At 37.2% G+C, this 22,485-nt stretch overlaps 1 protein-coding gene across 1 annotated transcript in view; it reads left to right on the forward strand.

Moving 5' to 3' along the window:
- unc5db (unc-5 netrin receptor Db) overlaps positions 1 to 22,485 on the forward strand; it is a 40,760-nt gene that overhangs the window by 8,449 nt on the left and 9,826 nt on the right. The window contains exons 3-5 of the mRNA XM_088935479.1: positions 3,568 to 3,652; positions 15,801 to 15,972; positions 21,909 to 22,136. Of these exons, the coding sequence (XP_088791605.1) occupies positions 3,568 to 3,652; positions 15,801 to 15,972; positions 21,909 to 22,136 (485 nt within the window). The remainder of the gene's footprint in view (positions 1 to 3,567; positions 3,653 to 15,800; positions 15,973 to 21,908; positions 22,137 to 22,485) is intronic.

Below are 22,485 nucleotides of genomic sequence, written 5' to 3' on the forward strand. Positions count from 1 at the left end.
AGCGGGGGAGAGTGTAACGCTTACGGCCGACAGGTACTGTGTAAGAGCCGGCGTACCAGAGCAGGTGACGTCACCGCCCTTCCCTGTGATAGCAGCGACCTAGCCCCGTGAGCTAAAGAGAGATCTCCCTACAGCCCAGTAGCTGTAGTCCTGCTATCACAGGGAAGGGCGGTGACGTCACCTGCTCTGGTACGCCGGCTCTTACACAGTACCTGTCGGCCGTAAGCGTTACAATAACCAACTATTCTGTTTAAAAAAAAAAGCTTTTAGAATAGAATTACTTCTCATTATTGGATTGCCAGAAAAGCCTGCAAGAGCTTCGTGTTGTCATTGCAGAAATGACAAAAAAATCGGTGCTTGAAAGGAGAGGAAGTAATAAAATATAGTAGTTCAGGTGGGTAGCTGCGTCAGCATGCGTAGGCTGCAAAGGAACAAGTAATAGGTTTATTCCATGCTGAAAAAAAGAAGAAAGAAAACACAACGTTTCGACCGTGGAGCCTTCTATTCGTATTAGTTGTAACCCTCCCCCCTGCCACTTTAGCTTTATGTGCAGTGGTGACACAAAGGGGAACAAGCTGATGAAGTAATTAAAAGCTATAAAAAGCAAACACGGAGATCACACAAGTGTACCCATTACATCCTCCACACACACATTGAGTGGATGTTGACGTCACCGTTTTGTCTTGTACTGTACATCAATAATCTTTCTCTGTGCTCTTCCCTGACAATAGTTTGGAGAAATAACTCTGCGGTTGTTTAAGGGTGTATAACATCTATCTCAAAACAAAACTCATACATTTTACATACAAGCAATGTGACTCAAATGATACCAGTTGTCTGAAATGGGGGTTTAAGTATTTGTCATAGGTACTGTAATGAACTGCACTTTGTGAAGAAAATGTATTGCTGTTTCTGCAGTTTATGCGCACATTGCAGTATGCTTCTGCTGCAAGCAGACTAACAACAAAATGCTTGGACTGAATAGGAATCCAACTGAACTGTACCTTGTTCACCATTAAAAGATGCTTTTATCCAAAGAGTTTTAATAAAGACAAGAGGTTGAATTATGCAGATATTCGTGGCAAAACTACTTATAACAATAACTGTTTCATTTCTCATTCAAAAGTTATTTTTTAACCTCGATGGAGGTAATGTGCTTAAAGAGGCACATAGTGAGTTATAAGTTTGCACCTGAGCCAGGACTGTACTAGAAACTTGGTGGTAACAAGTAAAGTGGACTATCTAACCCATCAATTTCCCTACGGGATTAATAAAGTATTATCTATCTATCTAACCCAGTGTATCTGACCTTGTGTCTCTAATATGCATATAGTCAGATGTTGTGGTATTTGTGCAAAAACACAAGTTTTATTACAAAGATGTGAATGCATCCAGGATCAGATAAAGTGATTCTATATTCACCTTAGGGATTTTTGTTGTTTGACCCATATCAGTATTATCACTGTGAACATCTGTTTAACATTTCTTCATAAGTTTCTTTACCTTCCATTCTCGTAAATATGTATAAATGCTGAACAGAAAGAAAAAGATTTTACACTCCAAAGATAAATGGATTTAAGAACCTTAAGTACAAAACCATGGTTTAGTAAGACGTTTTTTTTCTATAGATGGAGAAGCACAAAATGCTGAATAAATTGGAATAAGTGCTCAAAGCAGTTTAAATGGTTGAGTGTTTGTGCTTTAGCAAAATGAGCACATTCCCCAGGGACAGACTAAAAGAATGCACAGACAAACGTCAGGATGACATTTTCTCTATTCTTCACTAATTCTTCTCCTCTGCACATACATACACACACTACCACACACCCAGACCACCACCAATCCCCTGTGGCATTTCTATCAGCTGGTAGAATGGATTGGCACCCGGGAGAGTAATTGGTTGAGGCTGCATCGCAGCCTGTGCCACAGTGATGATTTAAGAGCTCCTGGAGGGCTGCTTCGCTGTCAGATCAAATAAAAGCCTGTCAGGGTAGCAGGTGTTTTTTTTAATGAAAGCTAACTGGTGGAGTGTCAAGTTGGAAAATGTGAACTCCACACACTAAGGGCAGTTCCACTGTGGAGACAGCAGCAGCAGATTCCCAGAATGCTCCTGTCCCTCTTCTCTATCTCTCTTTTTCTGCATCTCCCTTCCTCCCACTTTTTCTCACAGTATCTAAGCTTCTGAACTATATGCCTGTATGTACTATTAAATATTAAAATGCATATATATATATACAGTATACAGCTGAATGTACTTACATAGCAAAGAGAAATTGAGTGAAAAGCAGTTCAATGGTAGGTTGTTGTAGACTAGTACAATTGCAGGTCAGAGAGCATGCAGCACGTTAGGAACATAACAAGCATGCTTGAGATCATATCAACATAGTGCACCATGTGTGAGGCTGAAGTGCATCATAACAGGGCCGTACACCTTGCACAAAAACAGTTTTCTTCCTGTGACAAATGATTTGTCCTCAAGAGTTTACATGTCTCAAAGGACACATTTTTCAGGAGTTTCAAAGATGTTTGTTAGATGGGCATACTGTAGTTTCCTCAAAACAGGACGGCAAGTTAAAAACTACACCCCTGCCCCTCTCTGTCACTCAGATACACTCAGGGTGTGCTCAGTACATATCATACACAAGTTCTGGGAGTAATACACAGTATGTGACTAATGTGCTTTCAAATGTGTCTAGTTGCTGAGCACCTGACTGTTCATTCTCAGTGACAACTTGCATTACTACTTCAAGTATGATATCTTTTGCAGGCACGAAGAGCTGTGGATAAAAATAAATCTGTGAGGCTGGGTGGAGGATGAGGCTACCTACAGTATTAGATCACATTTGTGGTTACATTCATTGCCAATAATTGCTCTGGTGGAAAGAAGTACTCTTTGGTTACTCTCTTTGTGAGACTATGGTCACATTATTTTTTCACTTGTTTAATCTGCCCTCTTTTTCTTTTTGTCTGAGAGCTCTCTTTCCTGTAGTTTAATTGTTCCAGGTAATACAGTCATACATGAGAAAACATTTTCTGTAGTGACACAACATTCTGACATTTCCTTCTCAAAACCTTTTGTTCCCATGTGTGCTCTGTCTAATAGAATTATGAAGCAATGTCTAATATGTCAGTAGCAATGTGCATCTCATAAATTCCCTCTCTCAGGATATTCTTCCCTATTAGGCTGTTGATGTCACTACAATAAAAAACAGCTGGATTTTCTTATTGTACATCCTATTTGTATGTAATAGTACGAGCAAAAAAAGTTCATATTAAATAGTAGCACTGTTAGAAGTAGAAGAATCATATTGTGAAAATAATCATGTTTTTTAATACAAAGAACATCCCTGAGCTATATACTGAGATGTCTGCATTGCAAACAACAACTAGATATGGTTTAGTCACATATGATGCTTAAGAGACATGCTGTGCACAGCAAAAGGCCACAGATTTTATGATTAGCTTTTCCAACAAATGTCCCATCTCACAGTTTTCCTTTCCTCAGCTTTAAATGCTCTGTGACCCCCCCCCCCCCCTCCACCTTACCCACATGTCTGTGTGTTTCAGGAGTTAGCTTGCTGGTACCCCATGGGGCGATTGCAGAGGACGCTTCCTGGGAAATGTACATGATCATCAATCAGGAGGAGTCGAGGTGAGTACAGCTGACCGAGTCAACTTTGCAGTGAGGGTCCCTGCACGACGGCAGGTTGGGCACAGCAGGCAGTGTAGACCAGTGCTATTTGCAGGAATAAATTAGGAGTCAAGCTTACTGTGCCTTTTTCAGAAATAACACTGCTCTCCAACCCTTCGGCCTGGCCGGTCTCTGATCTGTCTGGAGAGGTATCAACCCGAGCATCCTGACAAGCAGAGAGGCTGCCTATGCCAAAGAGCAGTTTTCAGTCAGTGAAATTAAATAGCTAATAACCTATCGTTACAAATGGGGGGATATGAAAATGGTGAAAATCAGGAATTGACCGAGCAGTTTAGTCAGTAAGTGAAATAGCTATTCATCACCCCCAACTTGTAAGTGATTTCTAGCAATATTTGTTGAAAAGAGTAATAATCCAGGCACAATTGGTTAAAAAAATATTTATTACAATGACAAGACACAAACTACACTACACACCACAAAACATATAACACACAAGTTACTCTATGTACAGTACTTACAAACTGGCGTTAGGCGTTTCGGAGGCCTAATATTCCGGTCACCCAGAAAACCCCAGACTGTTACTAAGCATTAAGCTCTTAATAGCTACAGAGGCCACATAAGAGATAAGCTGCCTTCTAACTAAATACAATGCAACCTTAAATCCCTCTCTCTGCACCTCAGATGCCACAAAAATAAATGGGAGCTTATGTCCCCATCCATAAAAATGAACCGTAAGAAGAAAAGCCATTTCTGACTGGGGTATCTTTTATCCAGGAAACCAAAGTTCCCTAAAAACACAGAATAGCACACTTCTTTAGCAAGGTTCAAATACTTAGCTCCAGTCAGTTTTGGTTTGGATGATCATGAAGTAGCAGACCTCAGCAAACATCCTCTCTGCTTTGAATCTAGAAGTGTTTACTCTGCCAAGTGTCACCCATGTTATCTAAACTCCAAGAGACACTTCTTAGTAACCTTAAGCTGTAACACTATTGTATTGTGCATTACAGCATGTTGTTTCATGAGACACAGCTCCTTAATGCGTGTTCTTTTGTAGTGGTGTGTGGTTATAGAGTTTTCACCAGAACACTAGGAGTTGAAACACCAGCAATGTAAATGACATTGGATGTCTTGGATGATTATTAGGTGATTGCTTTTCACTGTTAGGAAAAGCTAACAGTTTGCTAACAATGTGAGGTAGGAGCAATAAGCATTTTTGCTTTTATTTTAAGCCCTTGCCCTCTGCAGTCCAGTCATAATTGCTTTTCTTGCAGCCATGAGACTCTTACAAGCCAGACCCTTTGCATAAAATCTACCGTATGTGGCAAGTCTAATTTCACAAAGCTAAACTTCACCACAAGTGAATTCTAGTCGATTTACTTCCTCTTGAGGCCAGAAAATGACAGCAAACATTTTTAAGTATTCTTATTTACTATTGCGGAATGCACTGTGTGTTTGCATTTAATATCAGATAAAGAAACCCCTAACAGTTTTTTTTTGCAGCACCTGGCGTTGAAACACAAAGACTTTAAACTTGTTAGGCAGCCCTTGTTAAATAAATGACTATATATAATATTGTAGCTTTAGTATTCCGGGAAAAACAAAATCTCTCTGGATTAATCTAAACCACCCAGAAGAAAATAAGAAAACAAATACAATCTTGGCTCATTCACAGTTGTCCCAGCCATAAGCAATCCTACAAGAAAATTTTGTTCTGCTAATCAGAAAACCTGTAATTGAAAATCACAGTAATTGCAGTATGGAAGTAAATAAAAGAGAATGTAGGGTGCAATCAAAATCTTTTTGATACAGTTGTAACTGGTGAGGGTTTACCAACTCAAATACAGTACAGACGCACCCTTGCGGAAAAAGCATTAGGATTTCTTTGATGAATTTAATTGCCTGTTATGATGCATGTGGCGTGTAATTAAGATTTTTGACAACTTTTAGTTGACCTCAGTAGATGACATTCTCTTATTACAGAAATATCAGAATTATTGAATTGTTTATTGTAAGTCATTATCTTTCCCTTTTTAATTACTGAATGTTTGTGTACTGTGTTTCTAATTATACAACAAGGCACTCAGTAAAATTGAGCTACAAGCAATGTGCCTGTCTTGCTTTTGTCAGCCCAAAACTATGTTGCAGCTACAGCCAGGGTGTCCAATTTCATTAGAAGGTAACACCCCACTCTTTTTTGACTTTTTGACTTTTTTATTCCCTTCAGAAAATTACAGATATTGAATTTACAGGATTATCATCTGTCCCTTTTACATTACCCAGTAAATACAGTAATGTAATGATGAGTGAGATTTCCAGACGTAGAAAGTTGAAACCTATACAGAATCTGTGGATTAAGTGTGTGTTGAAGGTAAAGTCTTCATCACCCTATTTCTCCCAGGCGTGGTACCTTCACTAAAGTCAACTCAGTAGCAGCCTGGTGCAATTGTTGCCCATTCTTTGTGACACATTTGCTCAAGCTCTGTCAGGGTGCTTGAAATTGCTTATGGACAACAGTTTTCAAGCCTTCCCACAGATTTTCAGTAGGATTCAAGACTGGATCACTCAAGGGCACTCAGTTTCTTACTCTTATTCCTCTCCATGTAATCTTACTCTCCTCTCCTTGTGACCATGTGGCCTTGTGATCATTGTCCTGCTGAAAGGTGAATTTTTGGCCCAGTTTTAGGTCCGAAGCAGGTTTTTTCTAAGATTTACCAGTATATTGGTCCATGTGTATTCCCATTTATTTTAAAAAGCTTTCCATTCCCTGCTGCTGCGAAGCAGAACTGTAACATACAACAATACTACTACCTCCATTCTTGCCATTAGGGATGGTGTTGACTGAGTGATGCACTGTGTTAGGTTTGCATCAGATATGACGCTTTGCCTGTAGACCAAAAAGTTCCGATTTTGTCTCGTGTGACCACAAAATCTTTTGCCACATCTTTGTAGTATCCCACACTTTGATTTTTACTTCAAACTGGTATGACTTAAAGCAACAAAGTGTGAAAACTGTGCTTGGGTCTGAATACTTTTGCAGGGTACTGTGTATGTAAGCTCATTTTATTCTGCCAAAGCAATATGTATACCAGCTATCCATGTGTACTATACATACATGCAGCGAAGTATTACAAATGCTTCAAAAATAGACAGTTTCTGTGATGTCCTATCTTACTGAGCGTTATTTTTACAGCTGTTTCAGCCCGATAAGGTTAAAGCTATTTATTCCCAACACGAAAGATTGAGTAGCCTCAATGCTTGTAAACTTGAATGCTGTCAGTCAGAGTCTGCCTGTGACAGAGATAGACTGTCCTATATAACATTTAATCCGCGCATCTTTGCTATTCCAAATTTGCCTTGGTTAAGATTTACTCAATCCTCTCATAAAGTCTATAAAAACTGTGTTAGCTACCATTTCATCATTGGTTTTCATTATCGCTAAATGTTTTCCATCAAATAAATTCCAAATAAATACATTGTTCTGTTATGCATTTTTTTTGCTGAGTGGGACTATCTCTAATAAAACATCTTTCTGCAACACAGAGCCAAAGTAAACAAAACACATTTGTTCAATGGAATCATGGGGCAGTGGACCATCTGTCAGCAGGAGAGAAGGAGAGCAAATTGAAAGTCTTAGGATCCTGTGACGTGTTACAAATCCTGCTTTATTGACATTTCTTTTGAGGAAAAAAAGCATTTCATTGCACATTATTGCTGTGCGTTACACTTCAGTTTGTAGTGCACTCTGGTTTGTCCATAGCAGCAAAGACAGCTGTTTCCCTCTGGGCTTTAATAAGGAATTTGATACTGACAGAGGAAAATCTTTCTCTCCCTCTGGCTGACACTAGACCCGAACACCAAGAACCCAAAGTCATCTTCAAATCATCAAACTCCTTTAGTACTAGCCTGGCGTCAGAACACTCTTCCTAACAAATGTCAACATCATTTTAGGCTTCAGTGAAATCAGTGTTACAAGATTGTTCCTTTTTTTCCATGCAGCACTTCCAGATGTAAACTACAATGCATTGGAATGACAATAGCTCTAGAATAAATGTGAGCACTGTTAGGTATTGATTTAATGACCAATGATTACAGAGCATTGAGTTTTTAAAAAGTGATGTTTGCTTTTGATTAGATGGTGTCAATTGTAATTTAAGTGCAAAAATAAAACAAAAATGCAATAGCCTAGACTGGGAAACTTATAAAGGAAAAGAAAATCATTACATTAAATTTAGCTACAGGGAGATGTCAGTTTCAGGAAACGTGCTCAACAATCACACATCTTGCTTCTAAAAATACAATCTTCCTGGAAAATGTGGAGTTATATTGCAGAGAGTCTGAATACATAGATTAAAAATAGAAGAATAATGAAATTTTCACTTTACAACTAGAAATTCTTCAAACACTTCAAACACATGGTCCAGTACTCCATAATTTTAAAGAGTGAAGCCCCCCCCCCCCCATTCTTTTTTTAACTATAATTTGGTCAATGGAAGTGATTAAAGTCCTTCATCTACCCTTTCCACTGAAGTCATTGTACTGTGCCTGTTGTGTGTGAATGCAAATGCTTGTTGAGTTCCAGATAGAGAGAAACTGCACATGTTAGAAAGAGCACCAATGAACCTGGCTTTAAAACACAATGTTCCAAAATATAAGCTGGCTGCAGAGCTACGAAAGTATTCCAGTGAGAGCACAAGGAGGGATTAATGGAAGGAAGATAAATTAAAGATTACAACAGAAGTATATATGAGTGTCTTAAGTGCCAGTGTCTCCAGCAGAGTGTAAGATGCCACTTACTCTACCTTCTCACCTCAGGGGGTTGAGTTAGCACTGGACTACTTTGAATAATGCATTTGTAAAAGATGGAAAATTAGCATATGGGGGCTATCACTGAGTCAGGGCTTGGAGAGAGGTAAACATGTTCCATCCTAAAGCACTTTGAGAATGGAAGAGATGACAGGATCCATTGATGCATTAATCTGCATTGTTGTTGACCCCCTGCCAGCTTTAAAATCTTGAACTCCCAGTCATTCAGACTCTAACCTGGTGAGCTTTTCTGCCTGGGAACCTTCTCGCAGGCTGCCATCCAATTTGTGTATCGGCTGACTTGAGGCTTTTCACACATGTTGCTCTTAGCGAAATCTTCAGAAGCAGCTTGTCTTCAGAAGTCATGCACTTGCCATGGTATAATCACACCTCGGGTTTGAAGCTGCCATCTCAAATACACCTCTGAATATCAGAACTGTGCAGCTTAAATGCAGCTCATCAACACAATGGTATAATGCATAGGTTCATAGGTTCGTTCTCTGGACATCACAGTAACCTCAGTGACTGACTGGAAGTGGGCTAATTGATCCAGAGAACAACACCACCTTGAACGTCTGAGCAAACCCTGGATCTGAATTGCTGCCTCTGCCATACAATATATCTTAGTATCAAACCCCCAGAAAAGCGTGGAACCCTTTACACATGGGGTTCCCAAAGCAAGTGCTGGAGGGTCACAATCCTACAGGTTTTCATTCCAGGACATCTCTGAAACTAATTGAACTAATTGCTGGTTTAGCTGGTGCAGATTGTTCCAGTTCTTCAGCTTCTGCTGACTTCGAGACTTACAGTGTTAACCCTACAGTAATGCAAAAAGGATACGAACACCTGCTTTACAAGCAGTTACCAGCTGCCCAAAATTGGAGATTTGAATTTTCTTGAGTGTCCACAGTAGACTTATCACCTCCACAAATGTATTTTATACGGTGAGCCCTGTTGCACAATTGTCACTTGTGTGCTAGTATTGATGATATGCGGATTTTCAGAAATGTCTGCATAACAGCTTTTGCTGGTATCCATTTGAAATATAACCTGAAATACCTTAATGCTACTATTGCAGTGGGTTAAATTTTAATAAATGAGATGCAGTATTGAAAACCTAATTAGTTCTTCCTTTTTCACATTGACGGTGACAGTGGAACTTTAAATTTTTGTCATCTTAAAACAAAATACATCCCCACCCACTGCATTGTATGGGTTTGCCCAATGTTAGAAACAAAACTGAAAAAAGAAGTCAAAACAACACATCAGCCTATGCAACTCTAACAAGCATCTACTGGGCATGTCAACAGATGTGTCGGGAAGAAATATGCTGCAGGCAGCATGCTATCCAAATATGAGTATTATTTCTCACTTCTTATTCTAGTGTATCAGCTGATTTGGAAATAAAAATAGCTAAAATAGAAATAAAAAGGGCAATTTGGCAATGTTATCCAAAAGAGAATCTTCTGATTCAAATTAATTTTGAATAGCTTTTCATTTGGATTCCTTTGACCTCTGCCTTTGAGTGGGCCTACCTAATTTACTTTGAGATGTATCACTTTCAGAAAAAAAACAACTAGTACTATTTTTCACAGGTTTTTTCTCGTAATTGCTAGTGCTTGCTATCCATCCCTACTTTATGGGTATTTCCATTCTGAAACTGCATTGTCAGCTCAGCCATAAAGAAAAAATTCAAATGATTTTTATCAAACCAGTGAAAGAAGAGGGAAGAGCTGTGGACCTAAAGCTGTAACATATTTTATCAAATATCAACCTGCTTAAATATTAGAATCCATTTCTTAGAGGTCAGTTTTGCAACCAAAGTATGTTTGAAATGAAAGTGAATAAAGTTCTTTTGGAAAACACACTTCACAAATAGACATTCACCTGCTTGTGTGCGTCAACACAAAACGTGCTTGAAATCAGAGACTAATTCTGATTAATTCTGAAATCAGAGACTAATTCTGCTGAAAGTACAGGGTTTTTCCACTGTTTGAAAATTGCTGCTAAAATGTACATTTTGAGCTATTTAGTCCTTTATAACCGAGTTACAGTATATCACTGATTAATCATGTTTTAACTGCAAGTGTAATCTTATTGGCTGCTGCCTGTTTATATTACAAACATAATCAGTGTTTATTTTTACTTCAGTTCTGCATATTTTAGAGCTTTTGTTTTTAATGTTGTACCATAACATTGATTTTGCCCATTTCCCAGACCTTCTGCTCACAAATTGCTCTCCATTTTGTCCCATGAGTGATAAGAAAATCTTCCATTCCTATTAAACCTTTAGTTTCCCTTTTACTATTTAGATATAATTTCTGAATGAAAGAATGCAATTTTCATTAAATGTTTTGTTTTCTTCATTTTAATACTGCTATGTACTCCAAACTACAATTTGTATAATGAACTAAGAAACACTTACAAGGTTTTAAAGTCTGCATGTGTTAGACCGCAGGTATCCAGTAGTCTAGTAACTCATCAGAACACATTACATCTACTTTTTACAGAACTATTAGTAAGTGCAGGTTCACTCTTCTAGGGTTTTATGTAGCTAAAGATCTTTTTTCTTGCTCACGTAGTGTTTTTATTGCACATACTATCCTATTTAGATGTAATAGATGTAATTAAATGTATAAATAGATGCCCTGTTAAGATTTAACCTTCACTCAGTCAAGCTTGTACAGAGTTATTGAGGCAGGATTGATAAATTCAGAATTATGTCAGGAATTGAAATATGTAAGTCTGAGAAGGAGGTGAACATTTGCCAATGTAAGCAAAGAAAGCTTTTTAAATTTCTTTTCAACCTTTTTTCAATGAGCAACAATTTCATCTCTTCAGACCAGGATTCTTTTATCAGTAATTTTATTAGTATTTAAAATTTACAATAAAAAGGCAAACCAAAAGCATTAGTTAGGCCATACTGAAACGTTATTATACTGTACTTTGTTTTAACTTCTTTGTTTCTGTACTCATCATTATATTAATTAAAAATTGTGTGTGCTGACTGGGGGTTAAGTGCAGCTGTAAGGAACTGCAGGTGTCTGTAATTATATACCCAAACAGAAAAGGGAGGGGCATTTGTTTGGTGGAGGAAGGGGCTGGTTTACATCTTTATCCTGTGAAGATACAAATAAAGCAACAAGGTGAGGGGGGAGTATTGACCTGGCTATGATTGCTGGGGGCTATGTTTATCTTTTCAGTTATTTTCAGTTTTTCTAGAATGTACAGTATGTGGAAAAAATAGGCCTTCATTCAACCGCCTGAGCCTTGTATGTACTGTAGCTAAAGGTCACAACAGCAAAGATTTGAAGTATTACATCAACTGAAGTATAGGCCCATTTGAACAATGGAGAGAAAAAAGTATTTGGAGAGAGAGATTCCACTTGAATCTCTTTTTAGTTAGATCACAACAAAAAGGACCAAGGAAATTCTTTGGAATTAGATACAGAGTGACTACCTAATCATCAATTGGAAGTGCTTAGGACTTACAGCACTCTGGGATGAATTAGTTTGGTTGACATTTTGTCAAAATGACATCTTGCCAAAGCTTTCTACCTGGCTTAAGAGAGATGCTGTCATCACAAGCTGCTTTCCAGAGATCATTTCTGCAGATTGATGTGGGCAAAGAGCATCCACAGCTCAAGAGTGTCTTTGAATTTCCTGTGATGGGCACTTCTGACACATAATGACGTGAGTCACCACAGCGCAGCTCACAGCTATTGAACTAGAACTGGTTCACCAGTCTGTGTTAGGATTTTATCAGCCATGTGACTAACCCCCAGCCAGTATCATTTCAAGGGAAACAAATTAAAATTTCTGTTGAGAAATTAGACACTTAGAAACTGATGTATTCTAGTGACTTAGACTACAGACTTATACTGTAAATCAAGTACATAATCATTGTTGATATAACTCATGAGTGCTTATACTGTTTTTTCTCTTTTTGTGGTCTCCCTCCATCCATGCCCTTACTTTATAGTGTGTCACTGTCCTTGAATGCCACCTCCACAACCCTCTGGCATTCATTTAGCTATTTCAGTCACATACTTCAGTTATCACATTCACAGCCAGTACAGGTGCAGCTACAAGCTCCAATGCTCAAGGCCATAGGCCAGAACAATATGATAAATGTAAACATGCTTTGCCATGCGTAAACTGTCAATAAATTGCTCATGTGCATTCTAATAATGGATTCCTGCTTTTTAATGCATATACTGCTCTGTAATTTCCCCTCCTTTATCTTGTAGTTGAAAGAAAAAACTGGCAAGGACAGTGTTTGCCAGCTATTCAGTCCAGAGGCTGGTGACTTAAAGAGCTGTTTAAAGAGTTGTGAATATGCTACTGTCTGTCCACGATTGTCAGTAGAAAGTATTAATACGGTGTCTTTTCAACAAAGCAGCACAACAGGTGCTGTCATTCCAGTGTCACTGCATTAGTGTCTTTGATGGAAATTCACGGGCTTAAAAATGGAAATTTTTAAATTATATGACATGGCATCTGTGCTGGTAGACATTTCATACTTTGACTTGTACTTGTGATACATTTTGACACATTTATGTCAATGCTCTGAGAGCTAATTTATTTGAATGATAAGTTATTCAAGCCCTTTCTGTATCAAAAGAGGGGGAAGGGTGTGGAGGTGGTGACATGCTGGCACCCAGGAAAGGATTATATTACTGTCCAAAAAAAACAACCTATGACCGTTGAGATCACAGTACTTCATTTTACTTGCCCTCATCACCTTCACTTTTTAACATAGGGGGTTGACTGTATTTCTCAGTGAAGATACGTTCGTGAGCTGATCAGACGGGTGCATGTTGTCAGATTTTCTGTTTCCCAATATTAATCATAATGTTAATTTAATTAATGAAAGAAAACTGCTGGAAAACTGTACACAAGACATTCTGCAGAGCCTCTTATCTAAAGTTTAGTGTCTCAGTTTTATCATTCAAAGGACTACAATTATAACAAACCAACAAGCTTCAAAAAGGAGACTGTGGCATCTTAGATTCTTAACATTGATGTGCATTCTGACATTCATGTTTCGAGCAAATGAATTATGGGAGGAAAAACGCTGTAGTCACTGTAGCTTCTGAAAACATTCTCAGAGCTTAAGAAAGCCAGCTGACGAAGCAGGTTCATATGGTGAAGCTCGTCTTGCAAAGTCTATGCAAAAGAGTTACTGGTAACACCGTCTTTTTTTCTCCTTTTCTTTAACATCTTTTTCAGCACAGTCAGGCTAGAAAAATGTTTTTAGAAGTTTTCTTTTTTTGCTGGAACTTGGAAAAAACTCTTGTGGTCAAAATGAACTTCTTTTAGACATCAAATATTTGGATATAAAATAAGTAAGGAAACATTTTTTTAGGAGAAGCTGGTAACATAACCACTTTGAAATATGAATATTATTTAATACAATTATTCCTGTATTTTCCTTTTTTGGTATCTTGGGACCTACAGTATAACCTTTTTCTTAAATAAAATATTTTTAATCATGCATGTCTGATATTTTTAGTGAGCATTTTTGTATTATCGACACAATAGAGGTCACAGCGAGGCAGGTATGTTTGCTCTGAATTAGGAATAAAGAGTGTTTTCTTGGAAACAAGCCAAGTAAAGCAGATCTTTTCAAGCTAGGTGAGAGTTTCAGGTTGAATGCAGTAATCAGTACCGGAGAATTACTAAATCCTTAATAACTGTGCTCCAAAACAAATAGGTTGGATTTTTTATGTGTAAAGCCTAATGAGCACAATCATATTTACAGGTGAACCTGATTTTGTTTTGAAAAAATATTTCAAATTCATTAAACAGGATTGCTGAAACCGAACAGCTGTAGTCTTCTTTCAAAGACATATCTCAAAGAAACGTTCCTTTTAAAACCTGGTTGTTTTTTTATTGATTTCCTTCTTTCCATCTCCGAATGAGTGTACCAAAGCTACATGGTGATAAGAGGAAATGAAAGGCAAAACAGGTAGATTACTAGTTAATAAATATGCACGGTAAAAAAACAACAAGAAATGATTCCTTAGTACGTAAGCGCTGGAACAGCACACCTTATCAGTAGCAATTCCGTGGTTTGTCCCCTTGGGCTTGAAATTATTCTGTAAATAAGATTAAAAAACAAACATAAAACAATCTTGAAAAGATCTTCAATCTTTAAAAGATAGCACTGCACTGTGATTTCAGTCTTGAGCTGCAAGATATGTTTGCTGGATTAATCATTTTTATGCTGTTTTCTCTTTAAAAAGAGCTCTGTTTTAGGTTAAATGATTGATTCTGAAATAGTGTATTCTTTAAAAGAATAAAAGGCCTCTAAAAGTGCTTTTTAATTTTGGCGTATTATTCAATTGACAAAATAAACTCTAACAGACAATTATCTTGATAGTGATGGTTACAAATCCACTTGTATATAGTATGCATCTTTGTCTATTTCCTTTGCTGAAACACAAGTGCAGTTAATTGAGATTACTTTTTCAGAATTGTTTATCCGCACTAATTTTATGCTTGACTTCTTTGTGATCTTATATCTTTTCTTCAGAATATGCTCCATCAGAAAGACTCTTCGAGTCTATTCTTGGAAGCCTCCTGCTGTTGCTCTATTTGAAAATGTTATCAGTCTGTAAATGCCACTGCTGACTCTCCTTATAACTTCACTTAGAGTTATAGAATGCTGTCAATCAGAGCATGTGCTTAGATGCCAGGTATTCAGGCTTTCAGCTTGTCAATATATTCATTAAAAAAGCTTTAAAAGGGTTCTCTCTGTGTGTGTTTGTGACTTGGATCCTTGGACCAGATTCATCATGGGTATTATTCTTAAGATTAAAATTATCATGTTTATTTGTTCTTGTTTTCTAATATGAAAATTATTTATTTAAATCCAGAATCCAGTTGAAATCACCTGTATTTTAGAAACCTATCTACTTTCCTATCCTATAAGTTTAATATTGAGCCTGCTAAGTCTGGTAGCCAACTACATTTTCTGACAATTTTAGAGGGCAGCTTTTCATCATAGTCTGGTTCGTCTGCTTGTCCCCTGGCTTAAAACAGTTAAGATTCAAGTCTTGAAGTGACTATTTGTTCAATAAAAAATCTTACATTTAATTAAAACCAGAAAGCCAACACCTAATTCCCAGTGGAGTTCCTTTGAAAATTTGCATCGCAAGTCCTAACTACAGTACCAGCCAGTGAGCAAATTCTCTTTACTGACTTGCTAAAACAAGTTTCAGTATCACTTTAATCAAGGTTTTCCTTTCTCTTTTCCACTCTTATTTGTCAGAACATGCTCCCAGCTCCAATCTGAAACAAAAGACCTGAAGGCTAACTTTTCTAATGTTTGTGTTGTCAGTGTGCAGTCAGACGACAGCTGTGAGATACTTTTAGGCCCTGAAGTGACCTATGGGCCACCAGGCCTTTCCTTGTCCTGCCCAGTTGCCATGACGATAGCCCACTGTGCAGAGGTGAATATGGAACACTGGAACATTCGTCTCAAGAGGCAGACGCAAGATGATAAGTGGGAGGTAAGAAACTAAACTTTGTCTTCTTTCATTCTACAGCCTCTGCCAACTTTTGTGTGCTTCTCATTATGGCTAAATGTGTACATTAGAATATCCCTTGGCTTTTGGAACTTATGTTTTGCTGTTTTTTCCTTGTATGCTATGCTGTTGTATACTAACAATGTCATTATTATTTGTCTGACACTTTTATTCAAAGCAATTTGCAAGTACCGTAATCCTTCATTATATGAGTTTACTTCCTTTCTCAAAAAACAGCTCTGGAAAACTCATATAATGAAAATTAGATTTCCATTACTTGTGTTACCTCCATTATACCTGTGTTATAATCTCCAGTTGGTTCTAGAACTAAAAAATATTTCCTAAAACACTCCCACTTCACCTTAATACAGCACTGAACAGTACCTAAGTATGAAAACAATAACATTCCTGGTTAATTATTCAAATAACTTTCTTAAAGTCATTAGCTGATGCATTAACAGTAGGAAGGAAAACAATTAACACTCCTGCTAATTTATGGTACAGTAGTTACATCATTTCAGTTTTAACAAATACACAAACATTAGGTCCTGTCATCTACTGTATGCACTTAATACATGCAAGCCTTTATTCTAAAACAATTCTAAAATTCAAATGCAATAGAATAAAAAGTAAATTCCTCATTCGAGGAGATACACGAAAAGAAGAATATCGGCAGTGTTTTATGAAAGCCCAGTTTCTAAGAGTGAAAATCTGATTGTTAAATGAAAAACAGGTAGGAAATACTACATCTCATATGAACAAAACCTCTTAGGAAAAGGATTACTATACAACCATATACGCAGCTGTGAGTTTACAATGTTCTGGGTGCTGCCAAAGAATGAAGAAGGTAAAAATCCAAAGTGCTTTGTTAACCACATAACATTTCAGACATTTGCAGACCCAGGCTTTTTGAGGGCTTAGAATATCCATCTAAAAACTGAAACCATAGGATGGACAGCAGCCATCATTTCTAATTCTTCCTCTCTCAAGGGGGTGATTTCAGGAGATCATATTCTCCATTCTGTAGGAATGCCTGCCAAAAGGCGGAGATGGAATTGAGAAAACTAAATATATTTCCAAGTAAATATAGTTAAAAAGAGAGAAAGAAGAGAGAGTATAAGTGTTATTAGCTGTTGCTGTGAGAAGGGCTACAGGGAGCTCGCTGGGACAATATCTTGGGGCAGATTGATTCAAAGCAAGTGTGATGTGATGGCTAGGAAGGGGCTCGAGTGAGTTTGCAGGGAACACACTGCTTGCGGAAAAACAATTACTCTGTCTAATAGCCCGTAGGTCACAAACAGCAAGAGATAGGGAGGCCGAACAAGTAAACCCATCATTCAATAGAACTATTGATCCAGATTGTTTGGATGGACCTGGCAAAATATAGTGAGACACAAGGCAATCAGGGAAGATGTTGTTTTAAATGAATTCTTCCAAACCATGTCCATTTTAGCAGACATTCCAATTAGAGAGCTTTCCAATGCAGGACAATTAGAAACCTATAAGCTAAAGTAACATTGTGTTCAGTGATTGATTGATATTACCTTTGGAAGGATGAGTTAATGTTTGTCTGAAAGGTCTAAAATGAAAGAAAGGTCATTGTCCCAATGAATTCCCATTGGGAGTTTTTTTTTTGCAACAACCAAGACATCTCCTTAAATTTTTATTGTCTAAATACCAAAGGCATGGTATTGAATAAAAATTCAGGTATATTCATACCTGAATGATACAATACTTTATACTGTCCTTTTCATCTATGAAATGCTTGTTTATACTGACAGGTTTATAAAATTATCTGATTTGGTTTGATTGATTTTACTGCAATATTTTAAATTTTTTTGGATGTTGTCTTTTTTAATCTTCTGCTAAAATAGAGGTCCTGGTTGAAACAGTAAGGTGACAGAGGTTGGTCAAGTACTTTTTATCATCTTTTTCATTTGAGCAACTCTGCAAGGTTGGGTTATATAAAAGCTGGAATGGATCAGGCTTGTGTTAGAATTGTTACTGATATCTGCATGGAGGATGCCAGAAGCCACATTATCAAATGTGTTTTGAAAATTGCCGCTGATTGAAGTGATTATTTTTCTGCTGCTAATCATCCATCTGCCTGATCCTTTATGATCCTAACCATGTAAAAAGAAAGAACATATAACACATTTGACCTGCATCTCTTTCCAAGGATTATGAAAATGTGCTTATGGCACAAATTAGAACTATTGTGCAGATGGAAAATAAAGATATTAGAGAGTGTGTTTCCTCATATCAAGCATTGTCTAAAAACAGGTGGAAAACAATAATAACTAATGAGGAGAGGTAATATGAAGAGGAATACTAATATTTAATGTCAAATGTGGAGAAATGGTTAAATTAGAGCCACAGCTGAAGAAGGATCATGAGATTCAACAAATGTATGAACAGAGTGAAGTTTAACTTGTCAAAAGCAAGTTTGTGGAAGAAGTTCAAAAGGCACCAGGGCTGCCTTTTAATAATGAACTTTTAATAGAAGGGGCTTCCAGGTGGCTCAATATGTAGCGGCACTCACCCCAGCACAGAATGAGCTGCATGGTCATGGGTTCGAGCTGGCTACTGTACATGTGGGATTCCTCAAGCAGTGGCACACAACTGAGAACCACTGAAGGTAGGAATGGAACAGTTGACCAGGACTTGCTTAGATCTCAGTGAGACAGTGGCCTCTGCAGCCTGCTAGGCTCTTGCAGGCAAGCGATTCTATCCTCTTGAACCTCCAGGTAAGAGGGCTGCATAGCCTGGGACATGTTAAAAGATGAATAACTCAAAGGTGAGTGCAGCAGAGGAAACTACAAATACTCCCTGCGTGGTCCTGGGGTTCAAAGACACCTTGCAGAGATGTGAAAAATATGTAATTGGCTGTTTGAAAACTAAAATATTTTTTTTCAATAAAACTTTAATTAGTAATAGAGTGTTTATGACCATGTGCTGGAGATGCAATCATTTGCCAGGACGTTGCCCAAATTAGAAGAGTTGGTACTATACAGTATATTTCACATCAACAAACGTCATCTCCCTTCTAACAATGAACCTCACCAGAATACTTTTTATTATATATATATTTTAATTTTTCATATTTAATATCTTTAAAATAAGACTAAGATACCACCTGGACATTACAGAAACATTGTAGTTGGTGTTTGTTTCATATTTAAATGTACCCCAAGCCGGAATCTTCACATCTGGCTAGTGACAGTGAACTTTATAGACTCTGATCAAACCTCATTATCTATGCATAATATCGGTAAAAGTTTTGACACCCATGAAACAGTGAATTTTTTATTCCTCGAGCATTCAGCAACACATCCAAGACATTCAAACATTTCTCCATTTTAACTACCAGTCCCAGTGGCTGCATTTTCCCAAAAACAAACAAAATGAGGTAAAAGAAATAACTTCCAATCCCCTGTTAGCACTGTGGAACAAAAAAGAATCCACAGGCAAAGAAAACTACAGATATCCAATCCTCTTTTTTCCCCAAGACGTGGTTCTGTGCGAGTTAAAAGGTAAAATAGTAAGAAAAAAAGAAAGAAAACCTTAAATGAAAAAAATATTAATTTTAACACTGTGATCTTAATTTGTCTATATTAATTTTATTAATCCCTTAATTTAGATTTAGAAGTGGTATAAGGCAGACCAATACCTCTAAAATTACAATAGTTAATTGCATTTATATTAGGTTTTTCATCCCAAAGGTTCCCAAAGCATTTTGCATATAGGAGGGACATGTATTTCATGCATCATTGATCCACAGCAGTCATCGTGTACCTGTAACCCGACTATACACTACGTAAGAAGCTTTTCTAATAAGTCACAATAAGTTCTGACTGGGTAAATTTCTGCTTTATTATTTTTGACACTCTTCAGAACGGGTCAAAAAGAAATTCATTCGCCTTTACTTCTTATCCTTTCTCTGTTTCATATTCTGAATACCTGCAGCGTAGCAAGGGGCTTTTTAACTCCAGGCTCAGCTATCATCCTCTTTGGCCTGCATCATTTCAGTTCAACCATTTCAGCTCCAGTTCGGGTCCTGTGGTAGATAATTATATTTGTTAAAGCCTGGAGAGTGATAGCCCATTTATATTAGATGGACTTACTCCAGCTGTGAAGAGGCAATGGAGGTTCTCAGTGCAGATTTTTGTCTGGATCTTGAAATTTTCTTTTCTCCATACATCTGTGAGGTCTCCAGAATATATCAATATATTCAAAAATCTGTTTTCTTCATTTTTAATGAATCCTTTCAGTTTATGACTTCAGTTTACCATTTAAGTTTCTAGACTCATCTGATTTGTTGTGAATATCATTTGGTCGAAGATGGTATTTGGAATGAATTTGCTCATTATAGAGATAGTACCATTTTTAAGTACTTTCCTATTGGAAACCAGGTAACATTTAGTTTAGTGTCAGAAACATGTGCTTAAATCCATACCACTGTGGGTTTTTTTACATTTGTACCACTAGTTATTTCTGCAGGAAAAAGAAAAAAAGATATTTCAAGCATGAGTCATTTACGAGTGTGACTAAAATGATAGTTGGTTGAGCATCATTCATATGATAAACCTACATTAACTCCTGGAGATATAATGAGCACTCCAAGACAGGTAATAGATGGGAACATGGGGTGATTTTTTAAACTGACATTTGCAAAAAAAAAAATTGAAGTAAAAAATGTGTTGCTTTTTTCTCAGATTTAGCATTTAAGTGTTTGTGCTTTGTTATTTCATGTAAACTGTGCTGTGGTTGAATAAGTACAGAAGTACAGAATATAAATCTCTCTGTCTGTTCTGCTAATGATTTGCCTACTAAATCTGTCATTGCCGTTTTAAATTATGTAACTGGGTTTTGCATATTATTGACTTTCAGCCCTCCATTCATTCCTCCCAGACTTAATCTGAACACTTTTGCAACTGGTTCTGTTGGTACTATGCTATATAATTTATTCTATGTCTTGCATGCAGAGACATATCTATTAATACAAGAAAACAAATAGGCAAATAGAACATAATTAAAAAGTAGATACAACAAGCAAAATAAATTTTATACATACTAAAATTTAATATTCTAGTATTTCTTTGAATATTGTAACAATAATTTATTTATTATATGTAATTATAATATGCAATAAAAATGCCTAAAATTAACACAATTTGTTTTGGGGGAAAACTGTGATGGAAGTTACAATGTATAATCCAATATTAGCTACATCTCAGCAAATTATAGATATAAGTTGCATGGTGGCCTGAATCAAGCTACCTAGTCATATTGTTGAAGCCGATACCGTGGCATCTTTCAAGAAACAGCTGGATGAGATTAGCAACAAAATGAACTAGACTTTCTCCTCTGTATAGATACCTCTTAGACCCATTGCAAAAGGGAATGAAAAGTGTTTTCTGACTTGTTGTCTGACTTAATGTATACAGTGCAACAGGGTGTTCTACAATCGATATTTACACACCAGTTGCTTCAATGCATCCCATGAAAAATGAAACAGAAGAAAATGTCCAGTCTGATCAGTAGGAAGAGAAAGCTTACTCTCCTTCCTGTATCTGTCAAGGAATAAAATGTCTTCCAAGCACAGAGAAATCCATAACAAACAAGTCAAAGCATTTTCATAAAACTAGTTAAGTTATGCTTATGTTTAGACTCCTAAATACATCTTACAAATGCACAACAAACCAGGTATTATTGCTGAATAATGTATTTGCAGTGTGTTTATATTTGATTAATTTGCCTCTTTATTGCATGATGGAGCTACTCATTAGTAGATGTCAATCACTACCAGGTTCAAACCTCTTTATGCATAATGTATTAATATTGAGGCTGTAAATACTTACAGACGTGTCATAAGATGTAATTTGCACACCTTAGTTTCAATGCACTGTGTCATTCTGCAGGAAGTGATGTCAGTGGAAGACGAGACAACGTCCTGTTACTGCCTCATGGACTCCCATAGCTGCCACCTGTTGCTGGACCAGCCTGGCACATATGCTCTGGTGGGGGAACCACTCACAGACTCAGCTGTGAAGAGGCTGAAGCTGGCAGCTTTTGGAAGCATGTCTAGCAACTCAATGGACTACAGCCTCCGGGTCTACTGTGTGGATGACACCCCTCATGCCTTCCAAGTAAGAGCAATACATGGAACAGAGATGGGAAAGAGTGGATGGGAGTCCTAAGACTGCACAGACTAGAAACTGTGTTAACACTAAAGTCCAACTACTACTTTTCTAGTTTAAACTCCATTGCCATACTTTCTTATCTAAAATAGCTTGGATGGAATGGACAGGGCTCCTTACACCAAAGTGTTGCTATTAGTAATAATGGCAGAAACAGAAAGAAAAACATTTCACTTGTGTTGAAAAGGGCTACACTTTTGTTGGCCAATAAATAATTAAGCAACTTAATGCAAAGGTTTTTAGAGTTCCTGTTTTTTACTCAAGCTCTGATCAAGTCACAGCTTCTTTTTCACTTTTC

Source organism: Atractosteus spatula, chromosome 2 (genome assembly GCF_055471065.1).
Source record: "Atractosteus spatula isolate fAtrSpa1 chromosome 2, fAtrSpa1.hap1, whole genome shotgun sequence".
Taxonomy (NCBI): Eukaryota; Metazoa; Chordata; class Actinopteri; order Semionotiformes; family Lepisosteidae; genus Atractosteus; species Atractosteus spatula.